Below are 22,206 nucleotides of genomic sequence, written 5' to 3' on the forward strand. Positions count from 1 at the left end.
ATATTTGACACCAGCGCGCTCCTAAAAGTATGCTTTTTTGCTTCAGTGCTCTTTAGCCAATGCAGCAACCTTGTGTGTGTCACGGATGCGTGCACATGCTATCCTAAACAGCAACCTGCCATTATATCCTGCATAGCAAAAGAAAATATACGTATTGGTACACGAAGTGTATGTTTATTTGTAACTGGATTTGTGTGCTCTTGTACAACTTGAGTAATTGCTTAAGTACTAGACACTTAATCATTATTAATTAAACATTATCAACTATTGTCTTGTGATGGCTATCTCATTATTTCGACCGCCAGTGTATTTAAATGGTGAACAGCCGAGACATAAGCCATTCCCACACTCAGCATATTATCAAATGCACGCACCTTAGTGCGAAACTTGACTGACGCAAGTGCCCAAGTACAGCGAGGGCTTTTTGTTTTAATTCAAAAGTGAATCGAGTGGGCTTTGTAATGTTGTCGTTTTTGTTTTTATTGATAGGCTTACGTTGAATTGAAAAGTCATTCACACGAACAGAGTAACACATTATAATTTCACAAGAGAATAGAGCTTAAATAACATACATTACGGATATAAAAGTATACATTAGATGCATGCATTCGTATAGTAAGTAATGGTGTGTGTGTGTGTGTCACATGCGGATGCCAGTAGAAAAATAGTGTTGTAAAGTGTCATCAATGATTTTTCTTGTATTTCGCGCTGATGCAAATTTACATATAAGATATTTTTTAACTTTGGTATTAAACTAGATTTATGCTTAAGTATAATTAATTTACTTAATGCTAAAACTACAAAGGTTACAATATATATGTATATATGTAACTATATATATATATATATGCATATGTATATGTATGTTTAAGAGGGGAGCGGGAGCTTAAAACGAATAGTTCTTGCTGTTTGTTTGCTGTTGTCGTATTCAAAAGCACCGTTATCGTCTTATCGTCTTATCGATTACCGATTACCACTCATCGATCACCACACTCTAAGCCCAGCTCAAAGAAGCTCTAATGCTGATGCTCGTGTTGTTGCTGTTGTTGTTGTTTTTGTTGTTGTTGCTAGCTTGGCACTTGGAGTCAGCCTTGGGATCCGGAGCTCAGTGGCCGGCAATGCCATTCACCTGATGCGTTGGCTCCAGATAACTGCCGGCACCCTGAACGGGCGTTGTGATGATATCGCCAGCATTGGATTTGCTGCGCGTCACAAGCATCGGTGTCTTCGGCTTGGGTGTCTCCGTCAGCTTGATCTTAACACGTCCCGTTTCCGGAGAATAGACGGGCGAGTAACGACCGGACTTGGGTGATGATGGCAAATAGGCTCCATCGGGTTCATTGTTGTTATTGTTGTTGTTGTTCTGCTCGCCAGCATCGCCCTGTGGATGCTGTGCATATTTGGATGCACGCGGTGACTGCGGTGTCGGATATCTCGGTGTGATTGGGTAGTATTCATGTGGTGCCGGTTCACCGGCAAGGGGTTCAACAATTTTGGGCACCTCCTTGCCATCGCCATTGGCTGCACCGTTGCCATTAAGTAGTGGCTGTTGCCCAGCGTTGTCCTTGCTATCGTAGGGCTTCTTCCCGGCGCCATTGATAATCTGGGCATCATCCACCTTGCCCTTCTCTCCAATGAGCGGCGCATGCTCTTGGCCGTTGCGGGCCAGCGGCTTGCCCAGCTGCTTCTTGTCCATGTCCAGCAGCTCCGTCTGACGCTGCGCCTCGGCATCACGGGCCGCCGCATTGCTGTTGTACTTGCAGCGTTTAATGGCCACGAAGAGGATCAGACCCACAACGATGAGAGCAATGACACCCAACAGATAGTAAATGGCATTGCTATCGTCCTTCTTGCCCATTTTGGCAGTCAAAATATCTTCGGACGTCTTGTCTAAGTCGAGTGGGCCATCGGTGACAACATCCGAGGGAGCATCCGCATCCAGTAGAGTGTGTACCGCCGGCACAATGATTTCCTCATTGACGGGCTTAATTGCGTCGCCATCGTTTTCAGCGGTGTCAAAGATACCAATGTTATTGAAGATGACCGATGAAGGCGTTGATGGTGGCTCCATCGGCTGATTGTCGTATTTGTTGTCGATGTCTTTGCCATGTTCAGCAGAATCGGGCGACTCATCAAAGTCATCTCTGCTGTCAGGACCAGATGCAATCTGTGGTATATAAAGAATGCCATCCCCGCTGCCGGAGCCATCCTCATCGTCCACAGGTATCTTGGACTCATCTGCCGCAGAGTTCGAATCGGCTGCTTTGACTTCCATATTCGGTTCGGTCAAATCTCCGGAGCCCTCAACATCGTTGTTGGGGTTCGATGCTGGCTCTGGTGTCTTGTTCTTGCCGATTACCATAAAGGAGTTGGTCAATTCCTCCTCCTCCTCGTTGTCCTGTTCGCCAGAATCTGCCACGGGCTGATCGCCCATCATCAGCTCGTTCTCATCAGTCATGTCGTTGGCATAGAAGCCGCTCTTCTCCTTCTCGCACACCTCAGACTGCTTCAGTTGCAACCAGGGTTTGCCATTCGCCTCCGCTGGAAGGGTGCAAATCACCGGCTTTTCCATGTAAACATGACGCTCCTGGAGCCAGTTGCGCACCTCCAGTGTACCGCATGAGCAATTGATGTTATTGTGTCCCAGTTCCAGCTGCTGCAGATGATGCAGATGTGTTAGCTCAATCGGCAGATACGTGATGTCATTGTGCTGCAGATTGAGGACCTGCAAGTGCTGCGGCAGTTTAAGCAGCTTGGCGGACGTCAAGCGATTATGCTTCACGTTGAGCTTCTTGATGCGCTTGCTCAGGTGCCCAATCTCGTGCAGGTCGTTGTGCGACAGATTCACAGAGGTCAGATTGGGCAGCATGTCAAGCGCATGCTCCAATCTCGTCAATCCCAAATACGACAAATCGATGGAATGTATCGGAATGGAGGCGTGCAGTGGCTGCTCCGATAATTGCAATCCTTTCGTGCTGTTGCACTTGGCGTGCAGCATTGGCTTGTGTGTGTGTTGCGACAGGACGCAGCTGCAGTCCTCGGGGCAGTAGAAGGCGGGCGAAGCTGACGCACAAACGCACAGCAACAGCGCCAGCAGTGCAGCCAAATTTAGACGCTCCATGACTGTGTGTGTTTGTTATCTGAGCTGGTTTGGGGTGTGGATGGGTGATTAGATCTACTTGCTAGCTCAGCTCTTAACTGGAAATGGACAAAGAGAAATAAAGTTGATTAATAAATTGTGGTTTTCTTAATGAACTCAAGACTACCTCGGCTAACAACGCAACGAAAACTAACTGTATCTAGTCGATTCCATGAGCTTTGATCGCTTTGATCGATACACAATCGCATGTTACGTCATTTCGCTAGCTGAGTAACTCCCACTCCCATTCCCATCTCTCTCTCTCTCTGTCTCTCTCTCTCGCACTCTCTTCTCTCTGCTGATATTACATTTGTCTCTCTTTTTTTCTCTCTCTCTCTCTCTCTCAACTATCTGCAAACGCTATCGTGCTTAGATTTCCTTATCGCCTTAAGCATAGCAAAAAAAATAGACTGTGTTATCTCTGCTCGGTAATTAATATATTTTTTTCTTTTGCTATACTATTGATAAGTCTGTAAATTCGACACGATAATTTGGGGTTTGCAGTCATTTGCGCGGACTGTGACATCAGCAGTAACTCAAGCACCTGACACACGCCTGTGTGAATCAGTCAGTCAGTAAATGTAGCTAAGTAATGCCAAATAAAGTGGAAATATGATTGAGCAAATGTGAAACATGTCTCTCCTTTTAATCAGTTGCAAAAGTAATTATGCTTGCCTTTGATTCGCACAGCATACAAATTGTTTGAACAGCATTAATAAAATATATTTCCTTAAGGAAAACACTAAGGAATTTTCCATGCAATAGGAATGACTTTCACAAATCAATGAACAACGTGAATGAAACATTGATAGTAGAATCAATAAGGGTTTAGAAATTAAGACTTGCGATTCGTAAAATTGTATAAAGGTTTTCAGTTATTTGTGAGTTAAACTAAAACCATTATCCAAAAGGATACATATCATTAAAATAATTACAAGGAGCTACAGATCAGCAAGCCAAAATTACACAAAATTAACTATATGCATTAATAACTAAGCACTTATTTTAAATTTAAACTACAGCTATAAATGCTAGTGACGATTAGCACTTGAGTTTAATATATTTAACGATCTATCATGTGACTTTCACTGCCCCTCGACCAGACTCTAATTAAGTGATTCACCTGTCAGCATTTGTCTCTTAAAGAGCTCAACTAGCCTCTGCCCACACACACACACATAAATATATATATATATATATATATACACTCGAAGAGATAAAGATCAAGTCCATTTAGTATGCGCCAGGTTGGGTTAAGGGGTTGAGGTCGGCGAAGCAGCTGCTCCAACGTTGCCAGACTAACAAGCGGCTTGCTTTTAATCTCAATCTGTTGTAAGTGTGCTTACTGTACGAATGAAACTGTGCGTGTGTGTGTGTGTGTGTGTGTGTGTGTGTGTGTGTGTGTGTGTGTGTGTGTATTTGACTATGTGTGTGTGCGCTTGGGCATTTATTAGTTGAGCAACGCAAACTGATTGACGTCTGTCTCGTGTATGCAATTTAAGTGCAATTCGCGCTCTTCCTCAGTCTCAGCCTCAGCGGATAAGCACGAATCCGCAGCGTCTTTGACCGCAAAACGCTCAGAAAACAATGAATAAGTACATATTTGTCTGAATATAGATATAGATATAGAGATAGAGATACTGACTGTAAGCCACACGCTAATCGACAAGACTAGCACATCTGCATCTGTGCGCCGCATAAGTATCTGTTAGATGCAATAGCTGCACGCTAAAATGGCAGCCGCCAACAATTTTGTAATTTACAGCGAAGTGCGCTTGAATAATTCAAGTGTTGACGATTCCCAAGAGGAATGGAACTGAGCGCCAGTCAGATTGTGCTAACTTTCCAACAGCTTCAGTTATAATTATTCTCATTTTTGGATTTTCGTAATTAAAAGTAATTTGAAGTTGAAATTCAGTACCTTTCATTACGCATGGTCATGCTGATTCTTAAAAAAAATGTGATTCCAATTATAAATAAGAAATAATACATTTTTGTTAATGATTAAATCCTCAGGCAGATGCATATAATTTTTTTAATCGTTTATATAATTAACGAAATTAACTTTTTGTCTGGTGATTTTTGGCCGTGCAAAAAAAAAAAAAAAAAATTCAAATTTTATAATTCACAAATTCGTATAATTTCTACAAATATTTCTTTTTATTCAAACTAATACAAATGAAATTCAACTCATTCCAATTTTATAGCTTTCTTTTTATATCAAATATTTTTAAAAATAACTTAATAAAAATGTGTAGACCAATAAAAATGATAAATTCAAAACGCTTAGCAAATGTCAAATAATTATTCTATTTTCTGGAAGCATTTAACTCAATCCTCATCAAATATAAAATATATTTTTAAATAGTAAAATAAAAAAACTGTTTTATGGTTTGCATTTTTTTTTATCAGATATTATAAAAACTGCCAGACAGACTTAGTATAGAAACACAAAGGAAAGCACTGGCAATTATAGATAGCTAAATCTCTGCTGACCTTGGTAAGCAGAAAAATGTGTATAAGTGTATATATAAGCAGATAGTTTCTGGTGTCGCATATGCCTCTTTCAATTCGTTGCACCTCTCGTGACATACATTTAATACCCTCGGCAAGGGTATAGAAAGCTTTGCCACATTCAAGGACGGAAACAGTTTTGTGCAACTGTGCGCAGCGGCGCGCCAATATTCGAGCAATTTGTTGGCAGACGGCGATACAAAATATCACCAACTATATGTATGCCGGGGCATGTGCAGCAGCTGCGGCAAGCAAGGGCCGCAAGTGGTGGCACAGAGCGCATAATTAAAGCGCAGGCGCAGCAGCCGTCGTCGTCATCGTTGCGATAATGATGCGGGCTGCTGTTGCTCGGCGAGACAGAAAATGCCAACTGGAAATGAGGCGGCACACATATGCAAATGTGTTGAGATACAGATAAAAAGATACAAATGTATTTTCGTGAGAGAGAGAGAGAGAGAGAGAGAGAGAGAGAGTGATTGTCAGGCTCAAGGTCAACTCAACTGTAAACAGTTGCTGTTTACTGATTACCGCTGCAGATGAAGCCACCGCTGCTTGACATGTGAAAAGTGGTCTTAACAAATTGTGTCATTGAGTTTGGTTAAACGTGACCAAATACAAGTGACAACAGCAACAGCAGCAGCAACAACAACAACCACAACAACAACAACAGCAATTCACAAATGTCTTCTTCAAATGGGCTGGTGTTGACAAATTGCTTATGTTGCCAATGAAAGACTGGGAAAAAGACTTTCTCCGCGCTGCAAGTTGGAAATGCAAAAGCCAAAGTTTCTGCAACACAGTTGGCGGTGGCATTTATCAAAATCTGTCATTTTGCTAAATTTCATTGGTTTTCGCCATTTTGGGGCCACCTGCTTGACCAGTTTGTGTCAACTGCCGCGAAATTGCAATTAATGCGCTTAATTGCATTTTAAAATATGCTTCTTATCATAATTTGATCGTGATTTCACTTAATTGATTGCGTTCTGCTCGCCATTCTCACACGTGCGCTGCAAATAATAAACAGTCGACAGGAAGCTGAAAATTAGCCATGTGGCCAGTCTCGGGGGGAAGTGGCAGTGGACGGTGGGCGGGGCTTTGACACCGTCCGGCGGCATACGATTTGAATATGCGCTTACTTAAAACAAAAAAGTGGTGGGGAAGGGAGAAATGGAATCGCTTGACTTCCAAGTGGCATTTAATGGCGAACCAGCTTAGAACAAACATTTTTCGTAAATTGGAAGAAATCAGAGACAACAGCAGCAGCAACAACAACAACAACAACATGAACAAAATCAGCTTTAAAGTTAAATGATGACAAATGCGCCTAACCTTGACTCATGAGATGCCAAAAAATTAAATAAAAAGAAGCGATCACATTAGCAACTAAGACTAAGTCTACTGCAATTTCCTTGTATGGGCTGGCAGATACCGTGTAGAAAATGTTATCTAATTAAATACACATCATATAATATATAAATAAATCTCGCTCAGAGAGCGGCGCATGAAAGCAATATGAGAATTTGAATCAGAATATTTCTGTATACAAATATTGTCAACAACCGTCTATATATTTTAATATTCCATGCAATAAATTAAAACACGATTATCCCAAGCATATGACTTGCTAAAATTAGCTGCTGCATTTTAAGTAATTATATATAATATACGATTTTAAATATATGAAGGTACAAATTTCAAAATATGTATAAAATTGTATTAAGGAAAAATCCCAACAAATGAATGATATTATTAAGAATGTGAACTCTTACTAATTACCTAGAAAACCTGTTGCAACCTTATTATTATTCAATATTGTCATTCGGAAATGCCTCACCTTACAGGGTATCAAAGAGGAGGGCCCGCTATTTGCTTTTTGCTACTCAAACGTTTGTCGGTCATCATTTGATGCCCCTAACCGTGGGTAAATATATATATCCACAGATTCGTCATTTCTTTTGTGTTTGCTTGGATTCTATACCCACTCATCATATGTACATATTTGAGGGCATGCAAAAAAAAAAAAAATCATATGTGTGTATGCATATGTATATCATATGGTAAGTAGATTTAAGTGTTGATAAATCATAAAAAAAGAATCGTAAAAATCACAACGTGTGGAGAGCGATGCAAAATTTCGGATTTTTGTGTATATAATTCTGTGTGTGTGTATGTGTATGTGTGTGTGTGCGTATTTAGATTTGTGCAAATCTCTTTTTTATAGGCACGTTTAAATTGTGCTCACTGCGCGCCGTCAAATAATAAAAGCTTTTCACAATTTTATATATATAATGGTTTATAAATAGAGGCAAGAGATAAAATTACTCAACCTTAGCTCAATTTAGCGGCTGCTTCTATTGCCAATTGGCTATGCAAAATAAGCTACACTGATCAACATGGTGTGCGCAACAAATTCATTTCTTATGCGATTAGTGTAAAGTGTAGGTAACATGACAGCTATTTATACGGGTAACCGTTAACTTCTAGCGTCGCCTCTGTGGTTTATTGAACCACAACGTTTACGTTTATTTTATATGGAGTCTGTGTCTTTCTTTTGCCATTTGGTTTCGTTTTCTCTCCACATTTCATTTCCCAAAACTCTTTCTTTTGTTTTATTCACCTATCTCTCTTTCTCCTTTTCTGTTTCTTTCTCGTGCTCTTTCTGTTTCATCTGAAAAAACAAAAATGACGCGCCGCTATTTAAATATCAGGTGATTTTGCTGTCTTACCTGCGCGCTTATGCATGTATAAAAGTCACTTACATATACAGTCACATGTATACATGGATATATAAATAGCTTATAAGACAAAGTCGGCGCTTTCTTGCCCAGATGACGTCTCAGTCATAGAGCAAAGCGTTTTATGAATCAGGCAGCTGGCCAAAAGAAGCTAGCCAAGTCGAAAGCTGCCATTCACAATTCAAAATATCATTAAAAAAATAATAATAAATAAAATGACAAGCAAAAACAAAGAGCGCGCCAGTTCATTCAAGGCGAACTGCGAATATTTTACACAGTCATGTCGTCATAGAAAACAAGCGGCGAGCATTTTGCGATAATTTGTGGGCAGGTAGTCAGACACACACACACACACACACACTCACATACAGACACACACATTCAGACACACACACACACATATATGCTCGGGGCAACTCTACAGGCAATTAGCATATTCCAATTTTATTTTGTTCTCGATCTATAGCATAGCGCTGAGCTCATTACCTCAAGCCACACACAGCTCGACTGCAGTCGCCGCTTTGGAGCTCTGTCTGCGGGGTCTAATGACCCAATTCGTTGCGGCCCCAACCCCCACAGCCACTTCTCTTGCCCTGAGTTAGCAACAGAAATAAACATTGTATCAATATGCCAATTTGGCAAAGCGGCTTAAATTTGCCAATTGAGCATTTCGCTTTGAGTTTTCGAAAAGTGTGGCAACGCCAATCAAGTGCAAATGAGCCCATCTTAAGCGTATGCTTAAAACATTTTATTAATAACAAAAAAAAAATCCCCAAAATCAAAAACAAAAACAGAAAAAAAGAACCGCAGCAGGTATTTTATTGATTTCCACGAAAAGTAAGCAACGCAAAAAAATAACAAAAAGAAAATACTGAAGAAGACCGAAATAAAACGAAACCAATCTTTAAGATACGTAACTTTAATGTGAGTCTTGCTCTCGAGCAATGGGCTCAACTGGTAAAAAGCGCAAAGCATAAGCGAAAATTATGTGAGTTATGCAAAACGTGTTGTTGCCAACGATCGCTGGACTCTCTCGCCTCCCCGCCGTCCAGTTAATATCACCCCGCTAAAAAGGTGAAGTGTAAAGCAAAAAAGTAAAATCAAAACCAAAGCAAAAACGTGGGCCCCACACTCGAAGTCAATGCACCAAAAATGCAATAAACAATAGCCACCCCCCCCCCCCCCCTCAAAAAAAAACAAAAAATGAAAAATGAAACTACTAAAAATCAACTGCAGCTCTCAAATTGCGCATGCGCCATGTTGCCTGAAATTGACCACAAAAACATTGGCTATTGTTAGCGCATGCAGCACACAATTTCCATTGAACTTGAACTCGTCAAGACATCAACAGATGGCTACCAAATATACAGGGGAACTCAACAACATTTTCCCCCAGCACCCATGGTATTTTCAGTGTCGTTTGATCATTTGGCGAGCGGCCAGCCGTAGGCAAAAAAAAAGTATATTGAAAAGTGTATATTCCCCATAAAACTGATTCATGCGAGCTGGTGGTATTCGTAAAAATCTTAGTGTTTTTGAATTTGCAATATATGGTCGGAAATGGGGAAATACTATTGTAAATGATTCATAAATCAATATGTAAGAAAAACCCCGAATCATTGCTTATTCAGTAATTAACAGTGGTTTTGTAGAGAAAGCCGTTGTGGCAATTAGAAAGGAAACGGTCAACTGCAATTTTCACTATTCAGATACCCAGATGAACAAAGCAAACCTTTCAATCCTATAAATACTTTTATGATACTAACTTATAAATGTATCTTTAAAGTGACTATTAATTAAATACTTGATGATTTGACCGATTTATGTATATACATAAAGTGAATCCTCTATTATAACATTTTACTGCTTTATTATATTGATAAATTAAGCCCATCTTAAAATCTGTAATATTTGATTTGAAAGATATTTAAATTGATTTGCTTTTCCAATTTTATGGCTAGTTTTTTTCCTTTAGATAAAAAAAAATTTAAATCACGAATGTTGAATTTAAAAACTTAATCAATTAAGTTCGTCTGTCTGCATACATTTGGCAGCTACTGTTAAATGTGATTTTGCCTTGGGCATGAAATCGAACCACAATATCTCAAGTACTGCAAATATTTCAAACATTCTCAAACAGAAAATGAACAATCTTATTTCGTCTATTCGATGTTTGTACATATTGTATAATATAAAAATACAAAAAAATCTTCATAAACATTTTGTAATGAAGTGCACGTTTAGTTTCTTAAACACAATGCATTTTACAAAGACTGCATCCCATGCATGTGAAACAGCATCTCGAAACTGACCATAGCAGCGACATGCGATTTTGCTGGATGCAGTGCAGCAGTTAAGAGAAAGGCACCGCTGACCAGCAACAACAATTCAATTTGAAAACTTTGATTATTTTTTATTAATTCAGTTTTGACAGAGAGTCCGGTTATGGCCTGCTGTGTGTGTGATTGTGTGTTTGTTGCTGGCACAGATCACCAGTCGAAACGAACACCTACGCAAAATTTTGGCGCGTTGACAACAACGCCAACGTATCTCATTGTCATTTGGCATAGATACATTTGCATGCACAGATGATGCTGACGATGATCATGATGATGATGATGATGATTTACTCGTAGACAAGTGAACGTTGATTAGTGCCAAATGGGATTGCACTTTTCAATGGGCGCCAACCATTCAGTCTGCTGCACTTTGTCTGGCCATCGTTTCGTAACCTCCTTGTTAAGTTCCCTATTGTGTGTGGCCGACAATTTAAAATAGGGGATTAAAAATGCTAAAGTGGTGCTAGCACCTCACATAACAACAGCTGATGATCATCTATATATATATATATGGATATATTCATATATCATATAACTTTAGTTTAGTATGTTCTGAAAAGAACACAACTCAAGATCGTTGTTCTTTTACAGCCTCTCATAAGTTTCGTTAAATAGGAAATTCAACGGTTGCTAACTATAACAAACTTAGCTATAATTTACTGTGCTAGATTGAACTGATCTATGAATTTATTCTACAATCTTTACGTTATGGACTCTATATTAATACATTAAATCCGGATCGTATCTAAATATACTTGTTAAGCTGATAATTATATGATACAGCTCGAACGATATTGTACAAACGTATTAGAATAATTGCATTGACATGAAGATAACAATTAGAAATAGCCATGTAATCAGTTAAACTAGTGTAAAAGTGTCTGGTTGCAGTGTTTAGACTGCATCCAGCAATGCCAATCAGTTGGCGAATGACGCTCGAAGGAAGCGCGGCACTGAGCAAATTGACATTTCATTGAACTGTTTGCCGTTCGTGTATAATTAGAAGCATGTTAATTTAATCTGACTTACGGGCCAAAAGTCGCCAGTTAATCAGTGCTTTACAATTGCTAACATTTTCAACAAGTTTTCCAGACAGACTAATCTAGCAGATGCAGTATAGAGATGATGGTATATCAGCAGTACAGATACAGACACAGATACAGTTAAAGATCCAGATATACAGATACAGATACAGATACAGATACAGATACAGATACAGATACAGATACAGATACAGATACAGATACAGATACAGATACAGATACAGATACAGATACAGATACAGATACAGATACAGATACAGATACAGATACAGATACAGATACAGATACAGATACAGATACAGATACAGATACAGATACAGATACAGATACAGATACAGATATAGATATAGATACACAGATGTAGCTACATATGTGTAGAAGTAGCTAAGCTAAATTACTAACCACGGTTGCGCTAATTGGCGAACAACGAACGATCAATGTTGTTGGATGATCAAATTCCCTGCTGGATTTCCGGGAATTTCCAAGTAGGGAATCGTATGATTTGGGTGATATAATGAAAGAACATCTTAATTGAATTTGGTTCAAACTGAAAGAAGCCTAAAAATGCGTGGGTTTTTCTTCTCGTTTCGAGAGTGTGTTCGATCTATTGCATAATCTATAGCTGCTATTTATAGCAGTTGCTAAGCAGAAGACCTTGTCACGGTTCACAATTAATAGTAGTCATTAACACTTCAACTACTTCCGATCAAACCGGGTCACAGTATCTAATTAACTCAACGTTCGAGGTCAGTGCGAACTATTTGAGCATCATTGCATGGCAAAAACAATTGATGTTATTCTTGGAACTACTATGATTAATTGCACAGCATTCAAAGTCAAAATTTTGGTTATCGTTTTAATTTCGATTTAGATATTCAATCGCTTTGAACTCAAAGCCAGCAACATCAACTTGTAACTATCAATAAAGTTTAACAACATGCCATAAATAATGCAACTGCAGCGTGAAATTGTTCCCCAATTGCACCTGCCAATGCGTACTAGTGTTGTCTGTCTGCTTGCCTGTCCTTAACTGCACAGATGGATAAATATATATATATATATATATAACTTTATGTGTGTGCAAACCAAATGTTTACACTGAACAGCAAATTATCTACGTAGAACTTGAGCATTTGCGTAATGGATGATTTTTATCCCTAATAAATTAAATGATTATTGAGATGGTTAGTATAGAATACTACGATCAGAAAATAAAATTTCACAGAGCGAGTGATCTATAAATGTTTTGAAGAAAAATGTGTGTTTTCCTAGTTTTTGTCATGTTGAAACATAAATTATAACTTTAAAAAATATACTCGTAATGCTTTTCGAGAGAGTTTTAACTTAAAGTTTTAAGTGTTTTAACGAAAAAAAAAAAAACAGAAAACCAACTTGTTGCCATATTCTGAAGCACAGTGTAGATAAAAACACGTGCAGACGAAATAAAAATCGCCCGGTTGGTCAATGGTTTGGCACTGAAGTACAAGGCCAGCCAGAAGAACAGGCCAACCAGCAATCAAACTCAAACACACACATCCACACACAGAAAGCGAAGGCACTCCTGTAGACAAATTAGCCTGCGGTTAGGTTTTGGTAGCAGTTTAATAAACTATGCATAAATATATCGTAGTCGTATCTGTATCTGTCGATGTGCACAATAGCGCTGAAGATCGCATGGTCAGATGCCGGCTGCAGTGGCTGCTGTGTTGTGCCTCCTTTCGGTTGCCACTTGGCAGTTGACACGTTAAGAGCACGCACGACTGCTGCCCATTAAAGTGGCTCACTTGCCGTTGGCTATTGGCAGTGGCTGTCGAATGCTGTGGCAGAGGCCGGCAGCGAGGCATTTGACAGTTATGACCACTTGTTGCTTGGCTTTTAGACCAACTTTGCCGGCCAGTCAGCCGGCCGGCGAATGCAACTTGGCCAGAGTGGCGACGGGTTAAATGCGGGCGGAATAACAAAGGCAATGGCAGTGGCAATAGCCACAGCCACAGCCACAGCCACAGCAATAGCAATAGCAACAGCAACTTTGCTGTCTGGTTTTACCAAACTGGTTTTTAAACATCATGATGATGATAATGATTCAGCTAATGATGTTGCAGTTGTTGTTGTTGTCGCTGTCTGAGCTGTTTTCAGTCGTTGGAGACGCCACTAAATTGGGAGATCGGAGCTTTCGCGAATTTGGTACATTGCCAATGGTACAGCTCAATTTGGAGGCACAACCGCGCGTTGTTTTTTATTTATTTTTTTTTTTGTTTGTTGTTTTTGGTCGTTAAGGTTATTTTTGTGATTCGTGGCATGCTAATGTGCAAACTGATTACCTTTTATAAGACATAAATGGTCGGCAGTCCGTTCCACAGCTGAAAGTAAATGCTAAAAAACAAAAACAAAAAAAAAACAAAAAAAATATGTGAAAAACATGCGAATTTCAAATGGCCAAATCGAAAGTGCATTTTGCTTAAGGCTATAGTCATATATGTGCATACATGAATATGTGTGTAGACAGCACTCAACACTCGCTTTGCATTCATTTGATTGCCTGTATGCGTTTAAATACTATTATTTGTGATTTTTGAATTCAACTACTATTTTTTAAACTTGCCACTGCTGCTGTTGCTGTTGCTGTTGCTGCAGTTGTTAGCTTTGATGTTAATTGTGTATAATTAGTGTTTAATTGCAAGTCTCTAAATTCACTTTTAACGAACTTTGTCATTGCTACTGCTGAGATAGCTGCTTCATATAATGACACTGCTATGAGTGCTGTGCATGCTGCAGCTGCCCCAAGTGCCTCACTTAATTAAAGCCATTCGCAAATTTCCATAACCGACAATCACTTTTGGCAGTGATGTGTTAAAGTTTCCCAAATCCAAGTTCATTACAATTGAGTGAAATAATGTGAATGGTATGTATTATACATAATTTATATTTAATTTTATATTTTAAATAATATATCTGGACGGACGCTGCAATCTCTCACTGAAGATAAATCTAGACGGGTTTCGAAATATGTTTGGGCGTATAAAACAAAATGCAAAATGACGTTATTTAAAATATATTTAGTATATTCATTTCTCTAATATGGGACTGAGAAGATTTCGCCATTTGTTATAATTTAATTTGCAATCTGTGGAACATTTTATCACCCCAAAAACGGAAGCATGATATCTTTATCAAAGTCCCATGACTCTCTTGTGTTGCAAAATATTTTGTATTAGTTGTTTGACGCCTCTGCCACTGTTGTCAAATGAGGAATGCCAAAGCACCTACTCGCCGTTTTTGAAAATCAGTCTTCGTATAATTTGTATAATTCGTATATATATCATATCATATACTGTGTGGAACACACAATACAAAGCGTAGCCGCACAATGCATTTCCCATACAAATCACCGACCTAATGAGCTACCACAATGCATCGCCCTTTCCACAGAGGGGCACTTAAAAGAGTGTCAAGCGAATTTGTTTATCTGCTTGTTGGAGCGCTGATTAATATGCGTCGAACGTGCCACCAAACATATTGTCACGTAACGCAAGAGAGGGAGCGGGGAAGGAGGGGTGGGGGTGGGGCAAAAAGCAATGAGCGGACTTGTTGCAGATTACTCATACGCTATGAACAACGCTTCTAGCAGCGACTCTGACGCTGGGCACAAGCACAAGTCCCACAAAACCATGCAATCGATCTGTCAGCCACATTTTACTAACAGTGGATGCAGCCAACGCATTCGTAATCCCAGACGAGGTCACAACGGTCCACATTCGGAGTCATTTAAAAGAATATTAAAAGCGAAAAAAAAATAATAATAAAACAACAAATACACAACGAAAATCGAGCTTCATTCATGCTTGCGCGTGTTTTGTGCCTTTGATTTGCCTTTGCCAATTGACCAAATTGTTTGGCGTGGGCTATAAATATCCCGTATGCGAATGTATTCTTCATTGATCAACTAATCAAGTAAAACAAATATGAAACAGCGAAGCCAACGCTAACGAGTGCTTAACATTTCTGCCAGTATTTTGAGAGCCACCTGTTCTCCAGATGTAAACTGGACCCAACAGCTCAATTCAAAGAATAACAATAATAATCCGCTAAACAATTTCACAGTTGTTTACAATAATAGAAAACGCTGCAAAGTCAGGCACGTTTAGCCGAAAAAAAAGACAAAAACGTACACAAATATTTGGAAAAAAAGTAAAGCATTTCCTATTTCCAGACTATTCGCTTGCTTCGAGGTCATACAGGAAGATACCCTGTAGCCATGAAAGGCGCTAAAAGACATATCAACTTGGGTATCCATAAGTAAGAGGCATTGAAATGTATCTTTGATTATATTATAAATAGTTATGTATCAGCACTCTGTAGACATTAGACATTTTGGTGGTAAGTTCTCTCCTGCTAAGGCAAAAATATCTACAAATATAAATATGATTTGAGCTTCCTTCTCCATGTTTAGAGCGCATCTCTCTGGCCTGTTTGCCTTTATAACTTATTTGCCGCTATCAAAGGCAGCGGCTGGTTGACTGCGCTTATCTTATCGGAATTGGGAAAACGCTCGACATTTGCTAATTATAGATATGAATGGCAACTCTGCCGCAGAACAGCCACAGTCATGTGCACTTGGCTTTAAGACCACGGATTTCGAAATGACAAAATGCACTAGACATGAGCACATATTTGAATGCGGCAACGAAAGCCTCTTGAGCTAACGCATTATTTTCATGGGATTTATCAACATTCCTGATGTTGTTGTCATTATTATTGCTGTTGCTGTTGCCGTTGCTGTTGCCGTTGCTGTTTTGGGGCAATGGTTGCATCGCTTTTGTTTTGATTGAGCGCTGATAAGTGCGTGTTGGTTCTTTATCGAAACACATATTGAGCGCAAGCATTTGTTGCTCATCTCCCAGCAACAACAGCGAGTTGTATCTAATGGGGGCAAGGTTGACATAACGCCCAAATGCACAAATACGTGTGTTTACACAATATATCTGTGGTTTTCTCTAAAGTTGTTTTTGTTTCTGTTTTTCTTCTTTTTTTTTTTGTCTTCTATGTGGTTGTCAAATGCAGCACAGACATCGGATTCGTTTGCACAACGCTCTGGTAGCAAAGACACAACCAAACACCAAATGACTGCTGAAAATCGAGACTCCAGACTCTGGACGCCAATGACAATGGCTTGTGCGACAATTGGCAGCGCCTTAAATACACAAAATAATATATACCTACATATATTGAACATGGAATACATATATCCGAAAAGCTTGCTATATAAATTTCCCTTTACTTTTATTGTTTCAGAATATATGCATAATTATGACCTGTCTTTATACCATGTTCTCTTTATTTTAAGGAACGTGCTTAATATTTCTTATTAATTTTAAATTCAATTTCTTTTTCTTTTTTTAATCTATAGACTACGTTCAGCAATCCTTTTCAAGCTTTTCCTCATGGTCGCTACTGTTTACCACGAAGTAAACAAGCGTCTCAATCGGAAATATCAATTCACAGAATAAACAAGTAACAACTTATCAATTTTGATAAGGTATTTTTATTTCGAGCTCGTTATACAAATACATCAAAAGAAACTTTAGCGATATGTAAAGCCACAGCAACATCGCTTGAATGAACGAATTCTTACCTTGTAATTAAAAACAAAAAAAAAACATTATAAAGTAACAGAAATTGCCGTAAGGTTAGTAATATAATATTCTCAATTAACAAAACCCCGTTTGAGACGGAACTTTTGATCAATTTCAATATTTCTAAAGTGACGCAGCAACCCGTGAAATGTGCATTTTCCATAGCACCTAATAATGCAGCGGAAGTTGTTGAAATACGGCAATGAGCAAATGGCGCAGAAATAGGCATTATATACAAATGGCAAAGATAAGAGCCCCCAAACGTCATTGATATGGTTATAGTGTGTTTCTTCTTTTGCATTGGACTGTGGGCGCTTGTTGAGTAAGTTAAGTTGTATATAATACATATATATATATATATATATATATTTCTTAGCGGTCCGTTCGCTGAGTTATGGGGCATAAAAGCTGTTCGCTGAAACTTGAACGAGCACTCGCATATTTCTGTGAATTATGAACCACAAATTAGCACCTGTCCGGGACGAGTGCGAGTATCGAAACTGTGTTTCACACGCACACATCTATCTATGTATGTATGTACATATGTACATTTATGGATGTGTTTCAGACAACGACAACTATTGCGTAATATCCGCTTGAGTTGGAGTTCTCAATCGTTTTTAACAGCAATTGTTGCCTCACTAGCCTACATTGCGGTAAAATGATTCATTCGACATTCACGAGAACTGATACGCATTTTTTGTTGTTTCTATTTTCTTTTTAATCACCGCAGCTTGAACTTGATTTACAGTCGAATGTGTAAACAAACGAATTACAAATAGTTTCCGATTGTGTGTAATGAAACCAAGTACAGAGATCGCTTGAAAATTAAATCGTTTTGTTTCAAGAAGCGATTGCAATTTGCATGTACTTTCTACGTATTTCCATTTTGTGTATTATCTGCTTGTAATGTATTTCAAATTTCAAAGGGATATAATATGTGGACTAAAGTCTGCAAAAGCACAGAAGTGAAATAATGTTTATGCCACATACAACAAATTGATGGCAAAGATAAACAAATGTATCTTTGCAATGAGCACCTGAAAGTTGTGTGGTTTTTGGGTTTTTGGGCTTTTTAAGTAAACGGCGCACAAATTGCATGCATGAGTGTCTGAGTGAATCTGAGTGTGTGAGTACGTGTGAGTGCAAGCAAAGGGTACTCATAATCCCGCTGCTATCTCTCGAAAATTTCACATGGACGATAAAATGCGTTCGTCGGTGAGTTTTCACAATGTTTTTTATTGTTGTTGTTGTTTTGGTAATTGCTGCAAGATCGCTGGGCAAAAAGGTTTAATTTTTTATTGTATTTCAGTTGTAGCTGTTGTTGCGTCGCTTAAGTAATTTTAAGTGCCAGCTTCGGCCGGGGGGTTAAACCAACCACTTTTTATTAAGGTCTACTCGTCTCGAATCTCTCAGTCTGCTCGTCTGTTCGTCTGTTTCGTGGCTTTTTGGCAATTATATAACTAGTATAACCGTTGCTGGTTGAGAAACAGGGTCAAGTTTGGCCACAGATCACCGCCAACCGCAAAAAGCTCAAATGAAATAATAGCTAATAAAATATACCACTTGCACAGAAAGATTTCGTGATTATTTTTTGATTTTTTTTTTTTTTCTTTTTTTTGGCCACATGCGTTATGTGCTAACTGTAAATATATTAGTTTGCATGTCAATAATTCTCGAGTTGCTCACAGCCCACAAAAGCGGGCGATTTGTTTGCCTTATCACGGCAGATGCTGGCCGACGACGACACTGCTGATCTACTAGCACTTGGGCTTGATCTTAGAAAAAAACACGCATTTCACGCTTACTGTATTTACTGTATTTCTCTTCTTCTTTGATTTTATTATTTATTTTACTCACGGCACACAAAAAGGTTAGGCAAATTGTAGACAATTTTGTACACTTTCTTGTTGAAATCTACAGATACTTTTTTGTATCTGTGCGCCTGTTAATCTATGCACTCAACTTGTTGCTTGCTTTTCTCTATACAAGCAAAAATTTATACATAATATATTATGTATTATGTATTTTTGTATTGTATTTATATTATTATATGTATTTGGTGTACATATATAGTATGTGTATTTGTCTGCTGTTTGCACTTTTATTTTGTCTTTGCTGCTGCGGATTGCACCGGCGCAATTTCAATTTCAATTATCTTTTCTTTTCTTTCCTTTTTTTCTTATTGTTTGTTTTTAATTTATATATATTTCACAGAAAGTCCTTCAACGCGCTTGGCGTTCTTCAAGTTCGAAGATCTCTCGATCTGGCTGCCTGCGCGACTGCGACTGAGACTGCGACTGTCGGCGGCGTTCGCTATCAATTTTAGGTTTCGGCGAAAAAAAACATTTCACATAAAAGATACAACAAAAAGAATTTCGAAAACGAGTCTGAAAGAGGCAAGCGAGAAATGCCCCAAACAGCAGCCGAGGAAAATGTCACCGAAAAGCATTGAGCAAAGGCGAGCACCAAACACACACAAACGCACACACACACACACACACACACACACACACAGAGAGAGAGAGACTGAGACAGATATGCCAATAAAAAAGAACAAGCAAACTAACTGCAGTCCCATAAATTGTTCAATGTTTGTAGCTGTCTGCCTTTGATTTCAATACATATAATTTTCATATACAATGCAATTTATGCACTTATTTTCATTTCAAAAACTATTGCTTCAATTTTAATTACCTAGAGAACACAGAGCGGCAGTGAAGATCACGGATTGGGGTTGGGCGGGTATACGGGGGTTGTGCCTCTCACTCAGCTTTGACACACGGCTGTCTGTTTGCATACGTACTCCTCGGGCTTTTTGCGGAGCGGCACGATCGGAGACGAAAATCTATATAGAGATCAACACTTGGACAACCGCGTTGACTGTCGCAGCTGCGAATCGCGGTAAAACTAACTAGCCGAAGCGAAGCGGAGACACACACGACCGTTCGATGAGAAAGCTTTGCGTCGAATAAACGCAATGCTAAATGGAACCTTCGCACAAAGCGGCACTGAGCAAAACCGAACTGAAACTTCACCACCGTTTCACACACATATAAATACTACAGTTGCTGTTGGGAGCGCACCGGCAGAGTGGCAGAGAGCACGCAGCGCTAAAGCGCGCTGGAGCTGGAGTGAGATTCGATGAGCGAAAAAGTTGATCGCTCGCTCGCTCGCTAACCGCAAAAAGATACCCACCCATTACCGGTGCGCTCAACGCCCGAGTCCCCAGTGGAACACGTGGACATCAGACGGAATAAATGCGTAAAGTTATGAAATGGCAAGTTTGTGTAAATAACACAAACACACACACATTCAATTTGCAAAGATGGGAACGTGTTTGTGTATTTTGTTCACTTGAATAGCTTGTGGCCTGTTATCAATAGCGAGAGCGTGTTCATTGTGCGGGTTTGAGAGAGAAGCTTTTGGCAATAAAGTTATTAAAAAAAAGTTTGTATTTTTACGCTTTGCAAAACTCTGAAACTTTGCTCACAGCTTACATAGATACGAAATTAAACATTGGGCGCTGCTTAGTTGTAGCCAACACCCGTTCATATCTTATCAATGGCCAATCTCACTGATAATAATACAAAAATGCACTCAATTTTTGGTTTGGATTGCGTGCTCATATTGTCTAGCTAATTATACTCAGATTTAACTGAAGTTTAGCTTATTGCCTGAGAATGTAAACGTTGTGAAAATGCCGAATTCTGTTCATGTGCTGCGTGGGTGGCTTTGTTTACGTTTTAGTGGGTTTCTGGGTCAAAGTTAACGGTCACTGTCAGTTGCCACATTGTTTGAGGCACGCACACACATAGGTGGCACAGCTTTTTCATTCGAGTATTGAAAGAACTTTTTGGGCACTGCAAAATTGTTAAGTTGCCAGCCCAACTGCACAGGCAGCTGAGTGGCAAAACTTGTGTTAATACCAATGTCAAATATTTGAGTTTGAATTTATCTTATCGCTATATCTTGCACACATTTCATGCCCGAGACGGCCAATGTTTGTTTTACTCAGTATACTCAATGATATCACCAACCCAGAACCCGACAAAAAACACCCATATACCATAACTCTCAGTCAAAATGGCAAATCGAAACTCTACAAAAAAACATCGACTATTTTTGATGACACTCATTATTTATATTTGAGAGGCTTACACAGCCTTTAATTAAACAGATTTCAACTTTAGAGCGGTCACATAATTTTGGAGGCTGGCAAACAAAGTAGCTTATCTCATCCAAAAGCTATTCGTCTTTTCTTTAATCATACAATATGCTATACTATACAGAAATATAAAAAAGCATGGCGTTTATTTGCCTTAACCTTGCATGATTAGAAAGAAGCAAACGCAAATAAGATGTAGCTGAAATCAAATGAATATATACCCGACTATGCCATGCTCTGTGCACGAAATTATAAACTAACTTAAGAAAGAAAGTTGTCTGCATACATAAAACTCTATCCACTATAATTAATCAAAGTAAAATTATATTCATATGAAAACAAATACATATAAAATTGATATTTTCTTAAAAAAAAAATAATAATAAATAAATAAATTTATAAATATATTTCGATTTATCTTTTAAAATATAATTAATCCTAATATGTACCCAGATGTCCATCATATGTTTCTATTATATATTTTATAATCATTTTAGTTTTTACATATTTAGTGGTAATTATTTGCACATGTTTCATTTGATTGCGAAGACTTAATATATTTCCTATAATAAAATAGAATTATTTATAAACGTTTAGGCTGTATATATATTTATATCTATCCGCTGTGTTTATCT

At 38.7% G+C, this 22,206-nt stretch overlaps 1 protein-coding gene across 3 annotated transcripts; it reads right to left on the reverse strand.

The window, feature by feature from the left end:
• Positions 1-148: 148 nt before the first annotated feature.
• LOC6559125 (protein windpipe) lies at positions 149-20,464 on the reverse strand. 3 transcript variants are annotated; one of them, XM_032735347.2, is made up of 3 exons: positions 20,101-20,464; positions 14,092-14,143; positions 149-3,198 (listed from the first exon to the last, which is right to left on the reverse strand). In XM_032735347.2, exon 3 carries the CDS (start codon positions 3,119-3,121, stop codon positions 1,106-1,108), a length of 2,016 nt encoding a protein of 671 aa, XP_032591238.1. In that variant the 5' UTR covers positions 3,122-3,198; positions 14,092-14,143; positions 20,101-20,464; the 3' UTR covers positions 149-1,105. The 3 variants fall into 3 exon arrangements, with proteins under 3 accessions (XP_032591238.1, XP_001986604.1, XP_032591239.1); XM_001986568.3 differs by lacking the exon at positions 14,092-14,143 and having other exon boundaries at positions 20,101-20,427; XM_032735348.2 differs by lacking the exons at positions 14,092-14,143; positions 20,101-20,464 and adding an exon at positions 19,264-19,286.
• Between the last annotated feature and the right edge of the window lie 1,742 nt (positions 20,465-22,206).

This window comes from Drosophila grimshawi, unplaced genomic scaffold (genome assembly GCF_018153295.1).
Source record: "Drosophila grimshawi isolate 15287-2541.00 unplaced genomic scaffold, ASM1815329v1 contig_1367, whole genome shotgun sequence".
In the NCBI taxonomy this organism is placed as follows: Eukaryota; Metazoa; Arthropoda; class Insecta; order Diptera; family Drosophilidae; genus Drosophila; species Drosophila grimshawi.

Bases quoted from the DNA above. Each gene is read 5' to 3' on its own strand.
- LOC6559125 (XM_032735347.2), bottom strand. From the start codon at position 3,121: ATGGAGCGTCTAAATTTGGCTGCACTGCTGGCGCTGTTGCTGTGCGTT.